The 19,663-nt window shown below is 36.4% G+C and overlaps 1 protein-coding gene across 1 annotated transcript in view; it reads left to right on the plus strand.

The window, feature by feature from the left end:
- Positions 1-19,642, plus strand: part of LOC121342031 (mitochondrial intermediate peptidase) — a 66,158-nt gene extending 46,516 nt beyond the window's left edge. The window contains exons 17-19 of the mRNA XM_041416088.1: positions 11,638-11,759; positions 12,552-12,625; positions 19,401-19,642. Of these exons, the coding sequence (XP_041272022.1) occupies positions 11,638-11,759; positions 12,552-12,625; positions 19,401-19,495 (291 nt within the window). The 3' untranslated portion in view covers positions 19,496-19,642. The remainder of the gene's footprint in view (positions 1-11,637; positions 11,760-12,551; positions 12,626-19,400) is intronic.
- Positions 19,643-19,663: the final 21 nt, after the last annotated feature.

The following is a 19,663-nucleotide window of genomic DNA, read 5'->3' on the forward strand; positions in this document are numbered from 1 at the left end:
TCTGCCTGTTTTTGTAGTGTCTGGCAGTTTTTGTTGTCAGAGGAGATTAGTGTTACTGAGTTTGGAAAGTGAACAGCAATTTTGCACAGGCTAGATTCTTGAGTCCTTGTGATACCTTTAAAAAACAACCAGTCTTCTTTTTGATTCTTCTAGGTGAGCAAGATAAAGTAGTAATGACAATACTTTTTCCAGCCATTCCTTCCTGGATGTACATTGTGTCAAAATCTGTGCACTGTGGGGAATTCAGTACTCTGCTTTTGCTCCAAACTTTTGTTCAAATCATAGCTTATTTCTTATCTCTTGTGAAGTCAGTTTTCATTAATTATGGCCTGCCTTGCAGTTGATGGTACTGTCTGCTTTTAGAGTGTCTCCCCTAGTCTTCTCTACATTTGTCTTGTCCCCAGGATGCCCAGAGAGGCTTTTGAAAATGTATCGGGTGACTCTTTGATCAATCTGAGACATGATCAAAGTTTCTCCCCATAATCTGTTGCTTAGTCCCCTCATGTCCCCCAAGTTCAGACTTGAAAAGTACTTTCCTTTGAGACGGTCATCAAGACTTAATGATATGCCATGGCTAGTCCTTCGCCAAGCATAATAATTCCTATCTCCTGCTGGGGGCTTGGTTCAGTATTGTAACAGAAAATGACATACAGGGTAAGCAGACTCTGCAATGATAGTGGAGTTTGCAGCCCCCTGCAGTCACAGGAAGAGCTCTCAATAATGAAGTGGTACAATAAACACCACCTGCCCAGATTGTCATACCTGTATTTCTTTGTGAAGTAGTTTGAGTTATTAATTCTTGTTTTAAGAAAATGATGGACTTACATATTAATTGTCTGTTCATTGTAGTAACCTTTCTCTCTGGAATTTTGGTGGGAGATGGTTTGACTGTGACTGTGAGGAAAAATGGTTTGGAAGAGTGAGGCAAAAGGAATCTGGGTTCTTTTCTAGATCACTGCCAAATAGTCCCTTTTGCATTTTTCAAAATTACATGGTCTTCTGGTAGGCTTTTCTTCCAGAAACAGCTAAATTTCTTGTGTGGTACTTGAATACAAAGTGCAGTGATGGAATTAACCCACACACATAATTATAATTACATTTGGTAGGAGGCAACATGTTGGTATGTAGGGTGCCTTTGATATTTTTTTGGAACACTGAATAATTTACTAGATGCCTTTTTGTTTTCACATATTAAAAATACACATTACTTCAGAAGGACTACCTTTACTGGTACCCTAAAGTGTGCACCAGGTTACAGGTTTAATTATGGCTATATAGTTTTGTCCAGAGTGCAAGCTTCTTTGGCAGCATGGCCTGTGGTTGCTAGTGTTTGGAAAGACCGAAACACCTGTGAGACCAAAAATGTCAGCCAGCCAAGTTTGCCAACAGAAGACAAGGCAGGTATTGTGAGAGATACCCTAGAGCAAAGATGTGTATGAAAATGGTGTATCACCAGTGTGGTTCTTAGTCTGCCTTCTTCCTGCAGCTGGGAGGACTCTGCCCAGACAGGGATCCTGACCTTGGAAGGCTCCACCTAGGTCCTTGTCTTAACTTGCTATGGTTGTGTCTGTCATGCTCCTGTCAAAGGAAATCAATGGATGAGATGCAACCTAACATTTGGAGTGCTTGCTCAGGGAGGCTGTCAGGCACTATGGGAAGATGTGGCTTGCCATGGGAGCTGAAAACACAAGTTTTTCATTAACAGGGAACATGCAGAGGCTTGGGTTTTGGTCAGCTGAGGAGGAGTTGATGTCAATAGGCAGAACTGGCTTCTCTACAGAGAGAAAATAGTTTTTGCATCACACGTGGTTGCCATGAGCCAAAGCCTCCTGTTTTGTTGTTGTTGAAGAAATCTGTGTGCAAGAGAGTGTAGTTTTAACAGGCTTATTCCTCAGCCTACTGAGCTGGCAGTTCGGGTGAAGTATCTTGGTACAGAATTTGCCATCTGTGTCCTTGTGGCATCTGTCGTCTTAGGATTTCTTGTTAGGTTTTTGGAGTGACTACTAATGTGCAGTTATATATAACTCTGTTTTTGTGTAAAATTTTGTGTGAATATCAGTAATGCATATAAAAAGAATAAATAGACAGAGCAAGCAATGACACAGCTGGTTTAAAGTAAATAAGAGATAACCTTTAACCTCTGATGGTAAAAGTGGTTTTGAATTCTGAAAACTTAACTCAAGTGGTGAACATAAATCTTAAAATTATTGGTAAGTAAGGCTAAGTAGTGGCCACCTATTAAATTTTAAACTGTAATTTGACTTCATATTTATTCTGTCTAGAACCTTCCAAAATTCATTTTAGATTTATTAGGCTAAACTATGATGTAACCTTAGAACCTAAGCAAAACTGAAAGCCAGATTAAAGAAAATGTAAAAAACCAGTTAAAAGGTAGAATGGGTGCTATTGGCAACGAGCTTTTAAAGAAACAATTCTGGGTGGCAGATGAGGGAGTAAAATTTATGGTGCTAATCAATAAGATGCTAAAAAACTCCGTGGGAGAAAAAGCCTGTATATCTGACTGTCTGACAAAGGGGGGGGGGGGGGGGGGTGGGTTATTAGAAAAGTAAAAGCCATATAAAAGTGTGAAAAACAGCATACAGGGTAAGTTCTAATGAGCCAGATGTAAAGCTGTGGAAGTTTCAAGCAGCTTAGAAACCAAACCCAGCAATAATAATTAAAAACAATGCATCAAAAAGAAGAAGGCTGCCAGATATTTGCTGGAACTGGAACATAGCTAAGTATGATGATTCAAAAGACATTATGTAGTTATCCAAGAGAGTGAACCAAGGATAGAAACCATCCTGATGCAAAAAAGATTTGGCAGTAAAGGACCAAGCCCTTTAAAACTTTATGAAGATAATAAAAAGTAGAAATCATTATATGACTAGAGATAATTACTAAAAGAATGCAAGAATTCGGAACAAAAAAGGCTAGAAATACTGAGTTGAGAATTGCAAGTAGAGAAGGTAATAAATTCCATAATTACTCAAGAAGCAAGAGGAGAATGCGAGAAAGAGCAACAGTAAATGTCAGAGAAAGCAGTGATATTCTATTCTGCCTCAACATTTTTTGAACAATAAGTGAATTTTAATTAGGTAAGTAATACATGCAATTTTTGAGAGGCATTAAAACAGTAATGAGATTACAGAATAAAATAGAATAACTAGATTAGATATAGTCAAGTTTTCAGAATATTTAAGCTTGTCAGAACAGTCAGTGACTTGGAGGAATTACCATTCCTCCTTCAAACTCATGAAGAAGTAGTAGTGTTATGATAACTGCTCTTACGAAGGGAGAAGAACTTGAGAACTGTAGACTAATTGTTCAGATTTTGTCACTCAGCAAGTAACAGAAGCAATTATTAAGCAGCTCATAAATACCTTTTATGAAGAACAGTCAAGTGAGCAAAATAACCCCTGTTTTGTTAAGAACTGCCTAAGATGGAAAAAATCCACTTTCTTCCTAAGACATTGATTAATCTTGGAGACAGGATGTAAGTAATTGACAGCATGACTCTACGCTTAACAAGCTTTCTAACACTTGCAAATCATAAGTGTACAACCAAACTGTAGATTTGTGGCTGAGTCAACACACAGAAAACATGCTGACAAGGCAGGTGGAAGCTTAGTTTCAGACAGGGACATTTTAAGTGGACATCAGCAGGAATCTGTCCAGATTGGAAACAGGAACTATGAGGAAAGTTAAGGAAATCCAGTACTGGGCTAGCAAAGAGAAATTTATATGAGCACACATGAATGATACTGAAAATCTTTATGAAAAAATTATTTGGAATTGAGGCTGTGATTATTTGTTTCTTATTAATGAGAAAATAGTAGGAGGGGAAAAATGATATAATTTATAGCAAGTGCGACTATGGGTAGTATCTAATATTTTAAAGTATTGTTCATTTTTCCCTCATTTGTTGAAGAGGGAAGCAGACACCCAGTATGTCTCGCATCTCTCGTAGGCAGTTTTAAAGAAACCACTGTTGTAGATCACAGGCACATAAGTTTCATAATAAAGCCAGAGAGCCTTCCTAGAGGATGGCTTTTCCACTTCTCCCTCTGCAGTTACTTGAAAGGTACTGATGTTGCTCATATGGCACTTTTTTGAGTTTTGAAGAGAGGTCAAGTCATATGTTATTACTCAACCCCTTGAAGTTTGTGTAACCCCTTCAAGGTAATTTTTTACCTTGCCATGTTGGAAACTAAAGTTGTTTATACAGAGTGCAAGTTCCTGGATTAGTTTTCATATGAGCCTTTTTAAAAGTATACTGTAAAATCAAGTTGAAAAGTCTGAGTCTGAGGCAAAGATTAATAAAGGAGTGCACAGTGAACTCTGGGAAAGTGATAGTTCTATAAATAATTAATAGCTAAAAGCCATTTCAAGAAGATTGGTGCCCTGCTGAGGTCAGTATTAAAGTAGATGCTGGGACTTTCAAAAGCTCTTAAAGTCACCTCTCAAGGTTTGTTTAGGTTTCTGTCTTTGTGGAGTTGAGTTCATTTTATGATAAAGAAAATGCTGATAGCAAATACTGTGAAGATTTGTTTTCCAGTGGTTATATGACACTATTCACTGGGCAACTATCTACAGCAGTAGAGTGTTTACAGATATCATAAGATATGAAGCACTTTTAAGAAAATTCTTTTTCCAAGTGTTAGCCCCATGAAACTCAAACATACTTTAGTGATAGCATTTGCCATATTTACCATGTGGTAGACCATTTTAAGGAGCAGTGCAAGAAGTAGTTGCATACGTCTCCTGTTAAAATTCTGAATATATTTATATGTATTGTACATGTATGTGAAAGCACAGATAGCTTCATCTAGTTTGATATAGTTCAGTTTCATGGCTCAGAGGTTCTTTTTCCCCCCTGAGATTGCACTACTGGAGCTATATTTGACAGTGACAGATACAGCTGAATACCTCATTGCCATAAACACAGCCTAGAGAGTCTGAAATGAAATTCTCTTCAAGTGCCGTGGGGGCTGTCCTTTCTATGAAAAGTCAAAACGGAAAAGAGCAAGACAGAGGAACTGTTAGCACCCTTGCTTCACAGGAGGTGGCTGAGATGGGGTGAATGTAATTTCTTTAAATTCACTCTGCACTTATGGCAGATTAAGGATTAGAGTCATGATCTCTTAAATCCATTTCTAAAATGACTCTAGCAAAAGATAGTAAATAAACAGTACTGTAAACAGGTAGTGATGCCATCTTCCATTGTTGGTTCATATACTTTACTTGATTAAATTGTACTTGCAAATATATTTTGCGGTTACCATGTTGCTTAAAGTATTTCTTGGTTTTGTAAGGGTTTATCTTAAGCAGTATTCATGTTGTTTATTTTAAAATAATAGGTCAATACTTAAAATTAGGTTTAATTGGAAAAGTAGTGTAAGAAATTTGGGCTTCAGTGCAAGTCTGTATGCAAAGGAAACAGTGACCTGGTTCTATTTATCTCAGGCTTATGAATTTAAAGCTTAGGCAATAATAGAAATTATGAATTATAATTGAAAAGGGGGTATTTCATGTATATGTTTACCTGTGTAGAATTGCATGGTATGATGTGAAAGATTTGTTTGAAAATCATATGTTTGCAAATTTCTTATATCTTACTTCAAAGACTAGCTATAATGTTTACAAGTAATAGTGTCTCTTAAGTTGTCCAAATAAGATCAGTTAAAGAACACAATAAAGAATTAATTTTCGTATCTCTGTGTCTTTTAAAGATTTGAAGCAGTGCAAATCATACATAAAGATTTTTGATGTCAGTATACTTTATTATGACCCACATCTTCTTCCCTCAGTCTGTTTCTGGGGAGGAGAAAAGAGGGTATAGAGTAAATAGTTCTAAATGATTTTGCTATAAGCAGCTCAAATTCATGAATAGTTTATAAATAAAAATGAAATATTTTTCTTTAAGCAATTCAAAGACCATATGGTACATATCTAGAATCACCTAAGTGGTTAATTGAATGTTAAATTCCTTTTCTCTTTCTTAGTGTAAACAACTGCAAAAATATTTACATTTCCTGCCTTGCTAGATTTATTTATCATTTTATAATAAAAACACGGAAGTGTTATAAATCGAAATCTTAATCTCTTGCTTGACTCACTTTCTGAAATGTCAGCGGTGTCTCTGGTTTGGTTTACTTTGTGTTCTGCCCATTCCTAACACAGAAACTGGAAAACTGAAGAGTATTGATATTAGGCGAGTTAGAGGTGCAGCACAAGATGAGGTTTCTTGAAATTAGTTTTCTGTTATTCTAAGCAAGATTAGAAACTGCAGGAAAGAAAGTGGTTCTTTATTGCATTTTATTATTATTGTGAAACTCCAGAAGAATGATGATGTAATTCTATAAAACTTGGAGGGATTGAGGTCAAAAATCCAGACTGTAAGTTGACCAAGCAAGCCACTGTTATCTACGGAGAGAGTCGTTTCTACGGTCAGGGAGTGCTACAGCTTTTCTCCAAAGGTAGCTACTGGCACAAACAGTTTGCAAACTCTGCGCTCTGATACTCATCAAACCATTTCAAAGCACTGGCCAAAGTGTGCTTGTCTGCATGGCAGAGCAGCATTGTCCTGGGTTGCCGCTGGCGCTGATAAACCTCAGCCTCAGCAGAGGGAAATAGCCTGTGCTGATTCCCGTGCTGCCCGCCCTTCTCTTCTGGCTCCAAGGAGCCAGAGCCTGCAGCTTCCCTTGATCTCCCAGAGCTTTCCACCCCTGCTGATAGCTAAATTCAAGGGCTTTAGGAGCAATGGTGTCACGTAAGTGTCAGACACAAGGAGTTCTCCACCCAGTGGCCCCCAAAGGAGATAAGTTGGCTGCTCCTTTGTTGGGTTTTCTGCCAGAATAAAATTTTAATTAAGAAGGGGGAGGGCACCAGATATCATCTCCATCAAATATTGTTCTTCATGGAAACAATTCAACTTGCTCATTTATGTAATTACTGTAGCACACTTCTTGTAATTAGAAGTCTTAAATGACACAAGTACTTCCCTTAATTTAGTATTGGGTCTTTTCAGGTTCTCACTTGTGTTTTTGTCTTAAGATGCTAAGCAAAATGGACTTCATGGACGTAAATGTACTTCAAAGTACCTAAAGTCACAGCAGAAACTGTTGGAAGAACGTTTTGAAAAGTCCAAGCAAGAGTCAAGAATTTCTGTAGGATTTCTTTTCAAAAGATGTAGTAGGATTTTGTAGCACTGATTTCTGATGAAATTAGTGGAACCCTCCAGAACCATGTTTACCCACTCAAGCAAAAGCTAGCTTACTATATATTAAGATACCCACAGATTTTCTTTCAATTTTGTCTTTTTACCATCACATATAAATTTTTGTATCAGATTATTTTTGTAACAATATTAACAGTTCAAAACTTAAAATTCAAATAATTGAATCCTAAAGTAATGTAACCTGCAAAATAGTTTGGTTTAACTGATCCTACCATATTGTTAAAATGAATGAAGGAGCTTAACTTTTCAATAGAAGATGGAAGGTGTAGTAAATTATTCAGATTTCTCCTAAAGCAGTAATCCTATCCTCTCAAAAGATAACAGGATAAATATTTCTGTCCTCTGCTATAAAGGAGGCCTATGTGACTAGTTTGGGCAAGACACATTGAGTAAAATGAGCTGAATCTTCCCTAAGAATGTATTCTACAAGGACTTTAAAAAAAATTCCCTGATAAGGTATGAGAATACAAAAGTATCACTAAGGTATTTTTGTTTTCACATGATGGGGTGGAAAGTCATTGCACATGGAATTTTGGAAATGCTTCAGACATGGTTATAAGAAAAGATTGATAATGTTGGTGGAAAAAAAGCCTGTTTAATAACAGCAGTGGATCAGTCACACACCTTTATTGCAGTCTGTTGTGCTGAATAAAAAGCAGGCATGAACATGACCTGTGGATGGCATATTATCATAACCCATGGGCTATGCTGTAAAATGCACTGTTTTATAAACTCCTGGAATAGGTTCATGGAACTTTTTGAAGTAAGCAATTACTCAGAGTCTTCATTAACTTTCTAGCTGCTTACCAAAAATACAATGTTTAATAAGGAGACTGCCCTACATGTCTAGCCTTTACCCTGTCCAGAAGGGAATTTGATATGTCCTTTTTTTAAATGAAGAAATGTCTCCTTGTTGAAAATAACACAAGAAATCAAGTCATCTTATAGCTGAATCTATTAAAATGGAGAAATTGATTTTTATGATATGATGTCAATCATTTAGTTTTAAATATTTGTGATAATCTTTTAAAATTTCTCCTTTTTTGGTGATAAATATTTTCAAATATTATTTGTGCTAATCACCCCAGTAATGGGAGGGCATCTTTTTATTCATCATAAAACTTTTTAATGGAGCAATAGCCTATATATTCTTGTGGTTTTTTGAACATGTTATTGCCTAGGTCATAATCTTCTGTGTAAGAAATAGGAGAGGAAGAGGTTTTTTTATGTGGGCAGGTAGCTTCTTGTGAATTAGGGTAGAGGATGGGTGTTTTAATGTTTAAATATATTTTTATAGGTAGCTAAGTCCAGTCTTGAAAAGTTAATTGTTAGGACAGAATAGAATCAGAAAATATACTTGAATAATGTAATGGTTTCTGGGTAATATTGAAGATTGGGAGTTCCTGATCAGGAACTTTGTGTGAGGACTTGGACAAAAGTAGTGGCAGGAAATGATGACATGCTAGACTTATTAATGCTCTAGAGTGGGGAAAGTCTGTACTGATTGAAAAATAAAAAAATACAGGCTTCAAATTTCCGTAGGGAATAGCACTGTTTGTTATTGGTTTTCCTTTACTGCTGTTTAACAGTGAGAAAACAATCTTAGTTTCAGTTTGACTCATCCTCCATTTCTGTGTCTTGTTTTAGATACTGTTCTGTTCCAAATGAATTTTTGAAATTTCCACTTCATCATATTTGCAGGCTTCCCCAGATGCAGAGAGGGAGATGAGCAGTGTCATTCCTTGGTCTTTCTGTACTTTCCTTTTCCCTTATGAAAGAAAACAATGTGACATTTGTTACTAAAGCTTAGCAAAGACAAGGTCCAACAAAATTGAGCAGAGGGTACGGAGGCCATTTTAGGTACAGACTTTGAAATCAAGCTTGTGGTCTTGGGCAGATTGCTGAGAAGTTGTTCTTTTCTCCTTGCTTAACTGTGACACAGAGTTTCAACAAACCAAATGAATGGAATAGTTGATCAACCTGGAAGTGCAGATGAGCTGGTTTAGGTGCAAACCATTAAATGCCAAGAGCATTTGAGGAAACAGTGTAATCTGAGGTTTCAAGTAAGACATACTGTCTTAGTTACAGCTTATATGATTATCAAAGTAATTCCTTTCTGATGGGAGAGGTAGAAATATCCTTCACTATGCCAAACACCTGGAAATTATTTTTGTTTGTAGCCTAAAACCCATTTTTGAGTATATGAAACCAATTCATCAGTCAAGTTTTCCACATTCCAGAGAGAGAGAGTAGAAACTTCTAATCATAACTTTAAAAATTTATTATGAAAGAAACTGACATGTTTTCCTGCTCAGTCTTCTAAAAACGTAGTCTCTCTGCTCTGTTTCAAAATGTGCTTTTAGTTTAATGATTATGGTTGTAAATGAGGGACTAGTTAGAAAAACTATAGCTATAAAGTATAAACATGGCAACCAAAATACCTTTCAAAGCAAATTGGAGACTCTGTGTCTGAGCTGGATGTTGTAACACACTTGCATTACAATGAGATACAGTACAGTGCTTTACCTTAAAGAGAAAAAAAGTTAATAATTTTCAAGAATTTGTACCATGCATCAAGACCCATAGGAAAATTGAAGTCCAGAGATACTTTTTCATCTCGTTTAACCTTGCTACTCTACTTCAGTTGTGTAGGTCATCAGTACAGGCTCAATTGTTCACCCATGGCAAATTCCATTTGTATTGGGCACCTGTCTTAGGCTGGAGGTAACGATCTTGTAAAAAGTAGATTTTGAATGGCTGAACTACAGCTAACTTTGAGAACTTTATTTGTTGCTGTTGCTCAGGAAAGATAGTGGAGCTAGCAACCTGTTTCTCATCAGCTGTTAGAAGTACTTTAGATTATGAAGCACTGTTTGTTCCCTTTTCTTTTAAGGAAAAAAAAGACTAAGGAAAAGCCGAATACTTACTTTTTCTGCCCTTTTAGTTGGTAATTTTTTTTCTTTTTGGGTAATGGAGAATAAGATCATAGTCAGGACTTTCTTGAATAAAGAAGCATAGTTTATTTCATCTGTAAAAAAGGAGTTTGTTAATTGCAGTGTGCTAAAGAATCATAAAGACAAATAGTTTTGGAAAATTACATATGTCCTTTCACTTTTTTTGTTTGGCTTCATCAGAATTTTCAGCCAGTGACTGTAAAATAAGAACAAGCATCTGAGAGCCCACGGATTTAAATTTAAAACATCTGTTATGCTACCATATTGTGTATCTTTGAGTTCCTCTTTGAAACTCTGTTTTTTATAGTACCTGCAAAAATCATGACAACAGACATATTACAAGAATATTAAGAGTTTTGACTTTGGATAGGAAGGCAAATAAGATAGGGCACTTGTTTTCTCTATGGAGTTTCCTCAGAGCCAAAGGGCAAAGGAAGTTTCATACTCCTTCCTTTCTACAGTCATCCATTCTCATTTCAATCTGTTGAGAAACAGCATTTCAGTTTGGACCTACTTGCTTTACACATCACACTGGAGAGGTGATGAAATCTCATCCCTGGAGACTTTAGACAGGGCCCTGAGAAATCTCTTCAAAGCTGGCTTTGCTTTGAAGGTTGGACCAGATGACTTCTGGAGGTCTGTCACAATTTAAATTATTCTGTTGCAGTCAGGGAAATAAAAAGGAAAAAGTATTTTGATTTCTGTGAAGATAAGGCTGATAGTTCTGATTTGCTTTGCTGAGAAAACATAAGGAAACAGTCAACACTAAAAAGCATTAAAAAAAAGTCTGTCATCACTTTAATGAATCAGTATGTGAAGTAACAACCCATAAATGAATAGCAATATAATTGTGGAATATAATCTGCTATATATACACACATTTAAAAATGTGCAGACAAATCTGTGAATTACGGCATTGCATGTGGATGGAATTCGTGTACCTCTAAGATGGTTGCCACATGGACAGCTGTATATTTTTGTAGCATTAAACACAAATCACTATTACCATTTTGTTTCTGACAAAAGTTATAAATTGAACTTTTCTGAGTGTGATACTGCATGTACCCACATGGAAAATTATAAAATACTGTGTTACTTGTGAAAAGGTAATTGTTGGCTTTGTCCAAGACCAGTAGAACTACACAGCTATTATCATATATGAGTAATTTATTTTACTGCTTTATTTTCTCCCCTTCTGATCTTATTTATATATAGTTTCAATCCTGATGATCAACGTATTGGATGTACACCATTTAGATTGAAAAATGCTTCTTCTGGTAAAGGATTGTTCATTCTGGGATTTATTTCTGGTGGTTATTTTTTTTTTCTTTTTTGTTTGTCATTAATAGGATCATATTTCTTCCATCATACATAAGAAAATGTTGAACAACATAAAGAATTTAAAAAGATAACTTGGGGTTTGGGTTCTTTTTTGTTTTACAGGCCTGGCAGCTCCGATTCAGTCACCTCGTGGGCTATGGTGCCAAATACTACTCCTACCTCATGTCCAGGGCTGTTGCCTCTATGGTGTGGAAACAGTGCTTTGCTCAGAACCCCTTTGATAGGTAAAAATACAGAAATGTTAAATAGGTTGAAATGCTAGTTGTTTTTGGAAAACATGAAACAAATTGGGTTGGTGGGCTTTTTTGACACAAATAAGTTTTTAACATTTTTCTGGATTCTAAGAGGACTACAAAGCAGAAATTAACTATAGCTATGTATATATACACACACACATGTATATGCGTGTATATATATACTTTGGGACATGTTCATTGATGCAAAAAACATTGTGTCAATGTTTTAAAATACAGGTGTGTCAGTTGGGAGGCACTGAAATCCCTATTTAGATGTAATTAGAGAGCTTGAAATTCATAGATGCCTAATAGCTTGTAATTTTCTATTGAAATCAAAGCAACTGTGGGTATTAAACAAGCTTCATGTCACCAACATCAAAGCTCAGTAGAGCTATCCTACTCATTTTGCTTTGTGAAATTAAAAAAGCAAATTGTGAGGTCACAAATTGTAAGCATTCTTAAGCCTTTGCTGAATGTTCAGGACATTGTAACAGGACAACTTTTCCCTTTGACACAATGAAACCTGAAATGTTCGCAAATTACCTTCTATAAGCACCAACACACACTCATATGAATAAAATTTGTCTAGTTCAGTTCCTCATAGTGGTATTTTAAATGTAATTTGAATTTGAGGAGCCAACATGGCATCAGCCATTGTTTCAGGGTGGAAAATTTCATTTGGTCTCCGTCTGTGAGTTCCGTAGAGATGCTAGAAGCAAACCTGAGTGAAGGCTGGGCAGGTTGTGTTTGCAGATGGCTCTAACACCTGTGTTTCTCCAGGGCAATGGGGGAGCGCTATCGTAGAGAGATGCTGGCACACGGCGGTGGAAAGGAGCCCATGCTGATGGTGCAAGGTAGGAAATCAGTTACAACTCTTTTATTCCTCTGCAAAAGGAAGGAACTTCATCTTAACTGCATTTCCTAACTTGGTCTTTTTACTTTAATTATGATGTTCACTGGATTTATGAAAGAAAAATTTAAGTGGACTGGTCATCACCTTTGTATCATGGTCAGTAGAACTCCTTGTGGTATGTGGAGTACACACAGATAGCTGGTTGAAGTGTTGGAAAGGTTTGTATTACAAGGCTGCCTAAAGAATTCAGAATAAACTTGAAGGAAGATAGATTACATCATTTATTGGCTACAGTGAAGTAGTAACGTTTTTTTTAGTAACTTTTCCATACATGGAATTCATAAAATCTCTGGTTATTTTGTATAGAAGGTGAACTTGCTTTGGCCACATCATTTCAGTGTCATTAAAATATCTTTGGCTCTGTCAGTACTTCAGGTGTACATTTTCATGAAATGCAGCTCTTACAACTGTAGTAAAGAAACACAATTCATTATTCATCTTACTACCATATTTGCCATTTGAATCTGAAAAATAACTTTTAAAAATCATTCATACTCTTAGCAAAAATACTCTGTGTTCACACCTTAAAATATAATGCCAGGAGAATGAAACAATTTTGAGAAACTGTTGACTATCTCAAATCTATGAAATCAGGGTAAAGACTTTACTCTGTAATGTTGCAGAATTCAAACCAAACATTACTTTTGCTGTTCCTAAGGTGAGCGCTTAATAAGTCCTGGCACATCTTTCAACTTTCTCTGAAATTCTTAGTATTAAGAAGGAGTATGAATTCACTGGCCTCTGTAATCTCCATTTTAGCAGACTGGAACTTCTGGGACTTGTTTCTACAGATAAGGGAGATAGTTGCGTGTCTGTATTTCATCATGAGATTGGCACAGTTTCATGACTGGAACATTTCAGTTCTTTGACCCATCTGTTTATATTTGAGGCCATGACCTCTGCTCTCCTTAGACTCATCATATATTAAGCAACTATATATTCTTTAGGTTGTCTATTTATGTTTCTGATTTACAGGGTTACTTTTAATTCAATATGACTTCCCAAACTTACTTCTCCTTACTTTTCTTGAATAGTTTGTGTTTGTAACCTTGAAAAACTGTAGCCCAGAACTGTGGATTAAGAATTTGCAAGACAGGATTGTGCATCTTTACAAGCATATCCAGTTTTTACATTGTAAGTCATATGTTGGAGAAAGAAAAAAAGGTTTTAAACACCAGATATGCTTATGATCTCTTTCTGGGATATATTCTTTATTTTACTGAACATGGAATTTTCCTGGAATATCCCGGAGACTATGTTGAAGTTGCTGGCAGTGTGCTTCCATGAATCAAGTAGTATTTGAATGAAGTTTCAAAATTCATCTGTGGATGGTCTGACAGAAAATCTGTGGAAGTAAAACTGGCTTTCCCCCTTGCATGTGATAGGATCTTATGGGAGACAGTGTCAGAGGGCTCACTGAGGTCTAAAGGAGGTGACGTGCACTGCTCTCCTCTTTTCTGCCAGGGCAGTTATTTCATCATATCAAGTTATTTAAGCATGACTTGCCTTTGGTGAATCCATGGTGACTATTCCTGATTTTTTTGCTGTTTGTGAGTATGAAAACAGTTTCCAGGATTAGCTGGTCCAGACCCTTCCTAGGGACTGAGGTGAGACTGACCAGCCTCAGTTCCTTGGGTTCTGCTGCTCGCTCTTCCTGAAGATAGACATGACTTTTGCTTTTTTCCGGTCTTACAGTACCTCTCCTGTTTTAGTAGATTACTGAGAGTTGTCTAGCAATGCCATCTGCCAGCTCCCTTCATGCTCAGAGATGCATCCTTGCAGGGCCTGTGGGCTTGTTTATGCCCAGTTTTTTTAAGGTTCCATGATCTGATCCTCTTCCATCAAAGATACACCTCCTTGCTTCAGATTATCTGCCTGGCCACTTTTGTATTCTGAATTTCACTTTTACACTCTTTATTCAGAAATCCTAACTGATATTCAAGATCGTAAAAATAACCAGTGTTCATTGGCAGATTCTTATCTGTGCATATCATGATGTTCATTTGTAGACAGTAAAAGTAGTTAAGTAAAAAACTTAACAAACATGCTTGAATGACTCCCTGAAGAATGAAATCAGGGGGACTCAGGTGTTCTGACAAGACAATAACTTGATTTTTGATTTGGGATTATTGGAAGCTAAATCGTAGAACACACCTGATGAAAAAAGTTATATTTGTACTTGATTGTATTTCTTACAAAAAATGGGAATTTATGGAGAAAAGTAGGAACAATTCAATTTGTTTAGGTTCAATGAGCTTCTGATTCCTCTTGCTGCTTTTTTTTCATTATCGATTTTCCAGACTACTTGATTTCCGTCTCCTGTTGGTTTCCATCAGTTGCAAAACTGTGCTCCCATAGCAAATAACAAAACATATCTGATTAAAGACAGATTCCACTTTAAAGCTTGTTGATTTTACTCCTCTTCAGATAAACAGTCCAGAATCTGTGCTCACCAGCACCCTATTTCAAAAAGTTCTTTAGGTTGTTATTTCAGGTGGTTTTTTATATGGGCTTGCACATGTCTGGCTTTCGAATGCACATCTGCAGCCTCACCCTTGAAGTGTTTCCGTACCTCATTAGGAAGTTATCCATGTTCATTGGCTGCTTGATAGCAGGTTACTTCACAAACACATTTCATTTATGCAGATTCTTTGTTATGATTTTCTTCTCAGAAGCTATCTATTGTTTTTCTTTTGTGTTTGGATATGACCCTAGCTTTTCATCTTTCTCCAACATGATTCCATAGATGTACTGATTAGGAAAGATAAAGGATCTGACCTGTGGAGTTGCTGGCAAGGTTCCTGTTTGAACTAGTCTTTAATTAGGAAACACAATATACTTTTTGTTATTGTTGTTGTTTGTATTTGATTCTCTTGGTATTTTTTCCTTTAAAAAAACCAAAATTGTCGAGGTTTTTTGAGAACTGTTTAAACATTTTCTGAAGAGACCCTTTTTATCTTACCCCCTTGATAGTCAATGAAGTACAGAAATAGTCACAAATATGGGTTTCAGGAGCAATTGAAAATAGGTAGACAATGTTTTGTCTGAGAGGCTTATTTTCTTTTAAATTTTCCTTAGAGAAAAAATATGTTTTGAGCAGAACTTGTTTCCTCTGTGATTTTGTGTTGATTACATGGCTTTTGCAGATTTTCTCCTTCCTAGGATTACATGGCACTAGGGATTCCAGATTCCTTTAAAGTTATATAACCCAGGTATCCCTCCAGGTCCAGTTGTGTGCTGGTTGCAGGTCTGAACAAGATTCAGGTGTGCACCATTCCTCTCTCTCTCCCTTGGCACTCTCTGGCTGGAAAGAAACCCAGGTGCATAGGCAGAAAGTGAATTGCAGTGTGAAAACTACTGGGTTGGATGTTTTGGGAGCTAAGAGCATGGAACATATCCTGGAGTGCACTTCTCCTGCGGCCTTGATGCAGTCACATTGCCCTTGGGGCTTCTGAAGAAGTCCTTGTGCAAAATGCGTGTGAGGTTGCATTCTTGCTTTGTTGATTACATTACATTGCAGACAGTCATACTCAGCACTGAGCCTACATGGTAACCAAACCAACTGACTGTATAAATAAACACCCATTTGCTACAATGCTGTTTGAAAAGTTGCTTTTCCATGCCTCAGACTGTGCTTCGTGGAGTAATTATAATTTGAAGAGGCTGTAAAAATCTTCAGATCGTGATGGTACGTCTGTTTGAAAGTGTAAGAAATATGCATAAATCCTGGAAGGTGATGTGAACGGCAACATATGTTAGCTCAAACTACATGGACCCAGAATAATTAGTGTTCCAGGGGGGCAGAGGCCAAATTTTGCCACAGGCTTTATTCTTCTCTCAATTTTCAGTGATTGTAGGTTATAGCTAACCATCTCTCAAAAGGGTGTGGTTAACCACAGTGCTGTAATGTGAAAGAAACTTCAAAGCGACGAAGATAAGCTATGCAGTTGCCTTAGGCTTGGGAGAGACTGAGCTGAAATAGGAGTTGGGCTGAACGTATTAAAATACACTCCTAAATTTGAAAACTGCAACCATCAGACCTTGTGGACATCTTACTAAATCATTTAGACTGAAGTGCTGAGTACTTACCATATACCAAAGCTGATCTTGCTTTGATATATTTTAATGGGGTTTGAAGAGAGACATGACCACTCTTTAGCACATCAGTGTAGAGTAAGAGGTTAAAACACAGAAATTCCATCATTGCCTATTTCTTTTGGAGCTGTCTTACTCTAAAATCTGCAGTTATTTATTTAATGAGGGCATGATCATTTCACTACAGTAGGAGTTCTTTAGCAATGACCTCAGTTACTCTCTGTCCCTTCTTTGCAAAAGCGAAGTCTGTTGGTGTCTGCTTTTGATGTCAGTGTTGGAAAAATAGGAGTGCAACAAACCACTAATGCAAGAAATCTGAAATCTGTTTTTGTTATCAAAATCTGGAACTACTGGACTGGAGGTCAGTTGACATCACCATTGCCAGAATTATTTTGGAATCTCCTACATATTTAAAGCAAACTTGGTTTTAATAAATAAAATTTGTAACAAGTTTCGTGTGATATTTGATAAGACTGTATTCAGCTGCCCTCAAATACAAGTATACTGTAATTAATTATATTTCTCTTACTCATTTTTTAATATTGAGGGTTGGAATTTTTTTGTTATAATTTGCCATTTTTATGTAAGAGGGGAAATTAAATCTCCTTGAAGAAAATCCCAGCTTCAGTTTCTTCTCTTCTGCCTATCATTATACTATTGGCTCTTGGTTTTTTCCAGTGTATTGATAATTGGCAGAGTAATTGTTAGTGTGTTAAATAATTGGCTGAACATCATCCAGACTGTTTTGTATAGTCAGTAATGGAAGGGGAGTTTTATATAATGGGGCTCGAGGAGTGGTGGTTATATCTATTATGGCCATCTTTATGTAACGTCTGTGCAATATTTTATTTTGGAGTCAGGGGTCAATATGGAGTCATCTCTCCATATTGATCCCTGGTGAAAAAGGAATGACTGTACATGTTCCAGTGGGCTGCCATCCTTGTCACCTTCTTAAGGCACTCTCTCCTCTCCTCTCCTGTGAAAACTGCAGGAAAATATGAGTCTAACTGGAATTTTGCCAAGGCTGCTAGGGAGTAAATATGCATGTTCCCCAGCCAGGAACCTGAGAGAGGGAATCTGCAAGAGGCCACGGCTCTCTGGGGAGCTCAGATCAGTAGCTGAGTATCTGCACACATCTGTTTCTTAGCCCAGCACATAGCAAGCCATTTTTCATTGTGAACTACAAGTAATTCCACTGTGATTTTTCCAACATTAGAGAAGATGACAAGTTTACCAAGAACTTGGAAATCTTAATTCTGTTCTCTTTCATTTTGAAAATAGCTTGATGCAAACTTCATTTAACAGCATTTCAGTCAATCTATATATAGTGTGAGATTTGTTTTCCTTTTAGTGCTTGCTATTAATCTACTGGGTCATGGCAGTTTGTGTTGACACTTGTAACATGTTTTTAAATCAAACTGAAATGGAATTCTATAAGGTCTTAGCAAGAAAATTCTTTTAGGTTGCTCACACCAGTTTACTTTGAGCTGGTCTGTTTCCTGATGGGTTTTGAATCATTGTTATAGTAAAAGATTATAGTCTTTTAGCAGCATGCAATTATAATTTCCACCAAAAGCAAATATTGTTGAGGATGTGAAAGAATATAAATTTATGTTCAGTAGGTACTGATCAGAAAGGGTAGAACAAGGTTATATTTACATTGGCAGATGACAGAAAGATCACTTCAAAGAAATACAAAGATTAAATTTTACATTATTTGGCACTTGTACTGTTGTTTTTTGTAGAGTTTTTTTTTTTTCTGGTACAAGTTATGCAGTAAATTTTCATGTGTAATCTTGAAGATGTTAATAACAGTGAAAAGACCAACTATATGTGATGTAAGTACAAAGAAACATCTGAAAATAATTTAAAGGATATATTCTCATGCTGTCTAAAAATTGGGATTCTGTAGAGGAAGGGGTGAAACATTTAGTTTCTCTGTTTATAGAATTATCTGATGAAGTACTTGGGCATGATTCTAATTCTAATTTGTGATGCTAATTTGCTTGTCTGTTACTGTGTAGCCAAGTGCTACAGCTAACAGATATAGGAATTTAAATTCTTAAAAAAGGTAAGTCCTAGTACTGTAAAAAAGCAAAACTAAAACTGCAATATATTGAAAACGCTTTTGTTTATGTTTTGTGCCTTGTCAAAAATTTCAGATACATGTGTATTTTAAATGCTAAATTAAATAGTTCTAAGGTGTCTGTAATGCTTTGAGAAAATACATTTTTTTTCTGGTTTGGTCAGAACAGAGACTTTGCAGATAAGGATTTATATACCTGCTCAATCACTAATTTGTTTCATCATTTTGGAATGACTGAGTCTGCGGTTACATTGCTTTAAAACAGATATAATTCCCTGCTTAAACAAGGTCTTAATGACAAAAATCAGTTAACAGCCTTGAAACCTGTCAATTCTGTGAAAATGTGTAACAGGTATCTTGAAGAAATTAAATAATCCCTCTACACTATAATTGCACTTTTTCCTTGAAAAGAAATCTTGACAGCTGTTTCTGTTGTATAGCGACATTAAAAGTTAGCAGTAAGTGCGATCACTGATGAAGCTGTCAGAGTCACAGAGCATCCTGATGAAGAGTGTCTTGTCTTGCTTTTTTGTAGGTATGCTGCAGAAATCCCCTTCAGTTGAAGATTTTGTGGATGCCCTTGTTTCAGATTTAGATCATGACTTTGAAACATTTATCATGGACTCATAACAACAGAACTGAATTCTTTTATGGAAGATTGTGTATGTCTTCATAATTGTGCATAAAATATTGGCGTGACTGGTTTTGCTTTTTGGTGAACACTTTTAGAGTTTGACTGTTCATGTTGGTGGAACGGTAATAAATACTTTCATTGGATCATTTGGTTTCGTTCATGAA

This window comes from Onychostruthus taczanowskii, unplaced genomic scaffold (genome assembly GCF_017590055.1).
Source record: "Onychostruthus taczanowskii isolate IOZ18803 unplaced genomic scaffold, ASM1759005v1 scaffold50, whole genome shotgun sequence".
Taxonomy (NCBI): Eukaryota; Metazoa; Chordata; class Aves; order Passeriformes; family Passeridae; genus Onychostruthus; species Onychostruthus taczanowskii.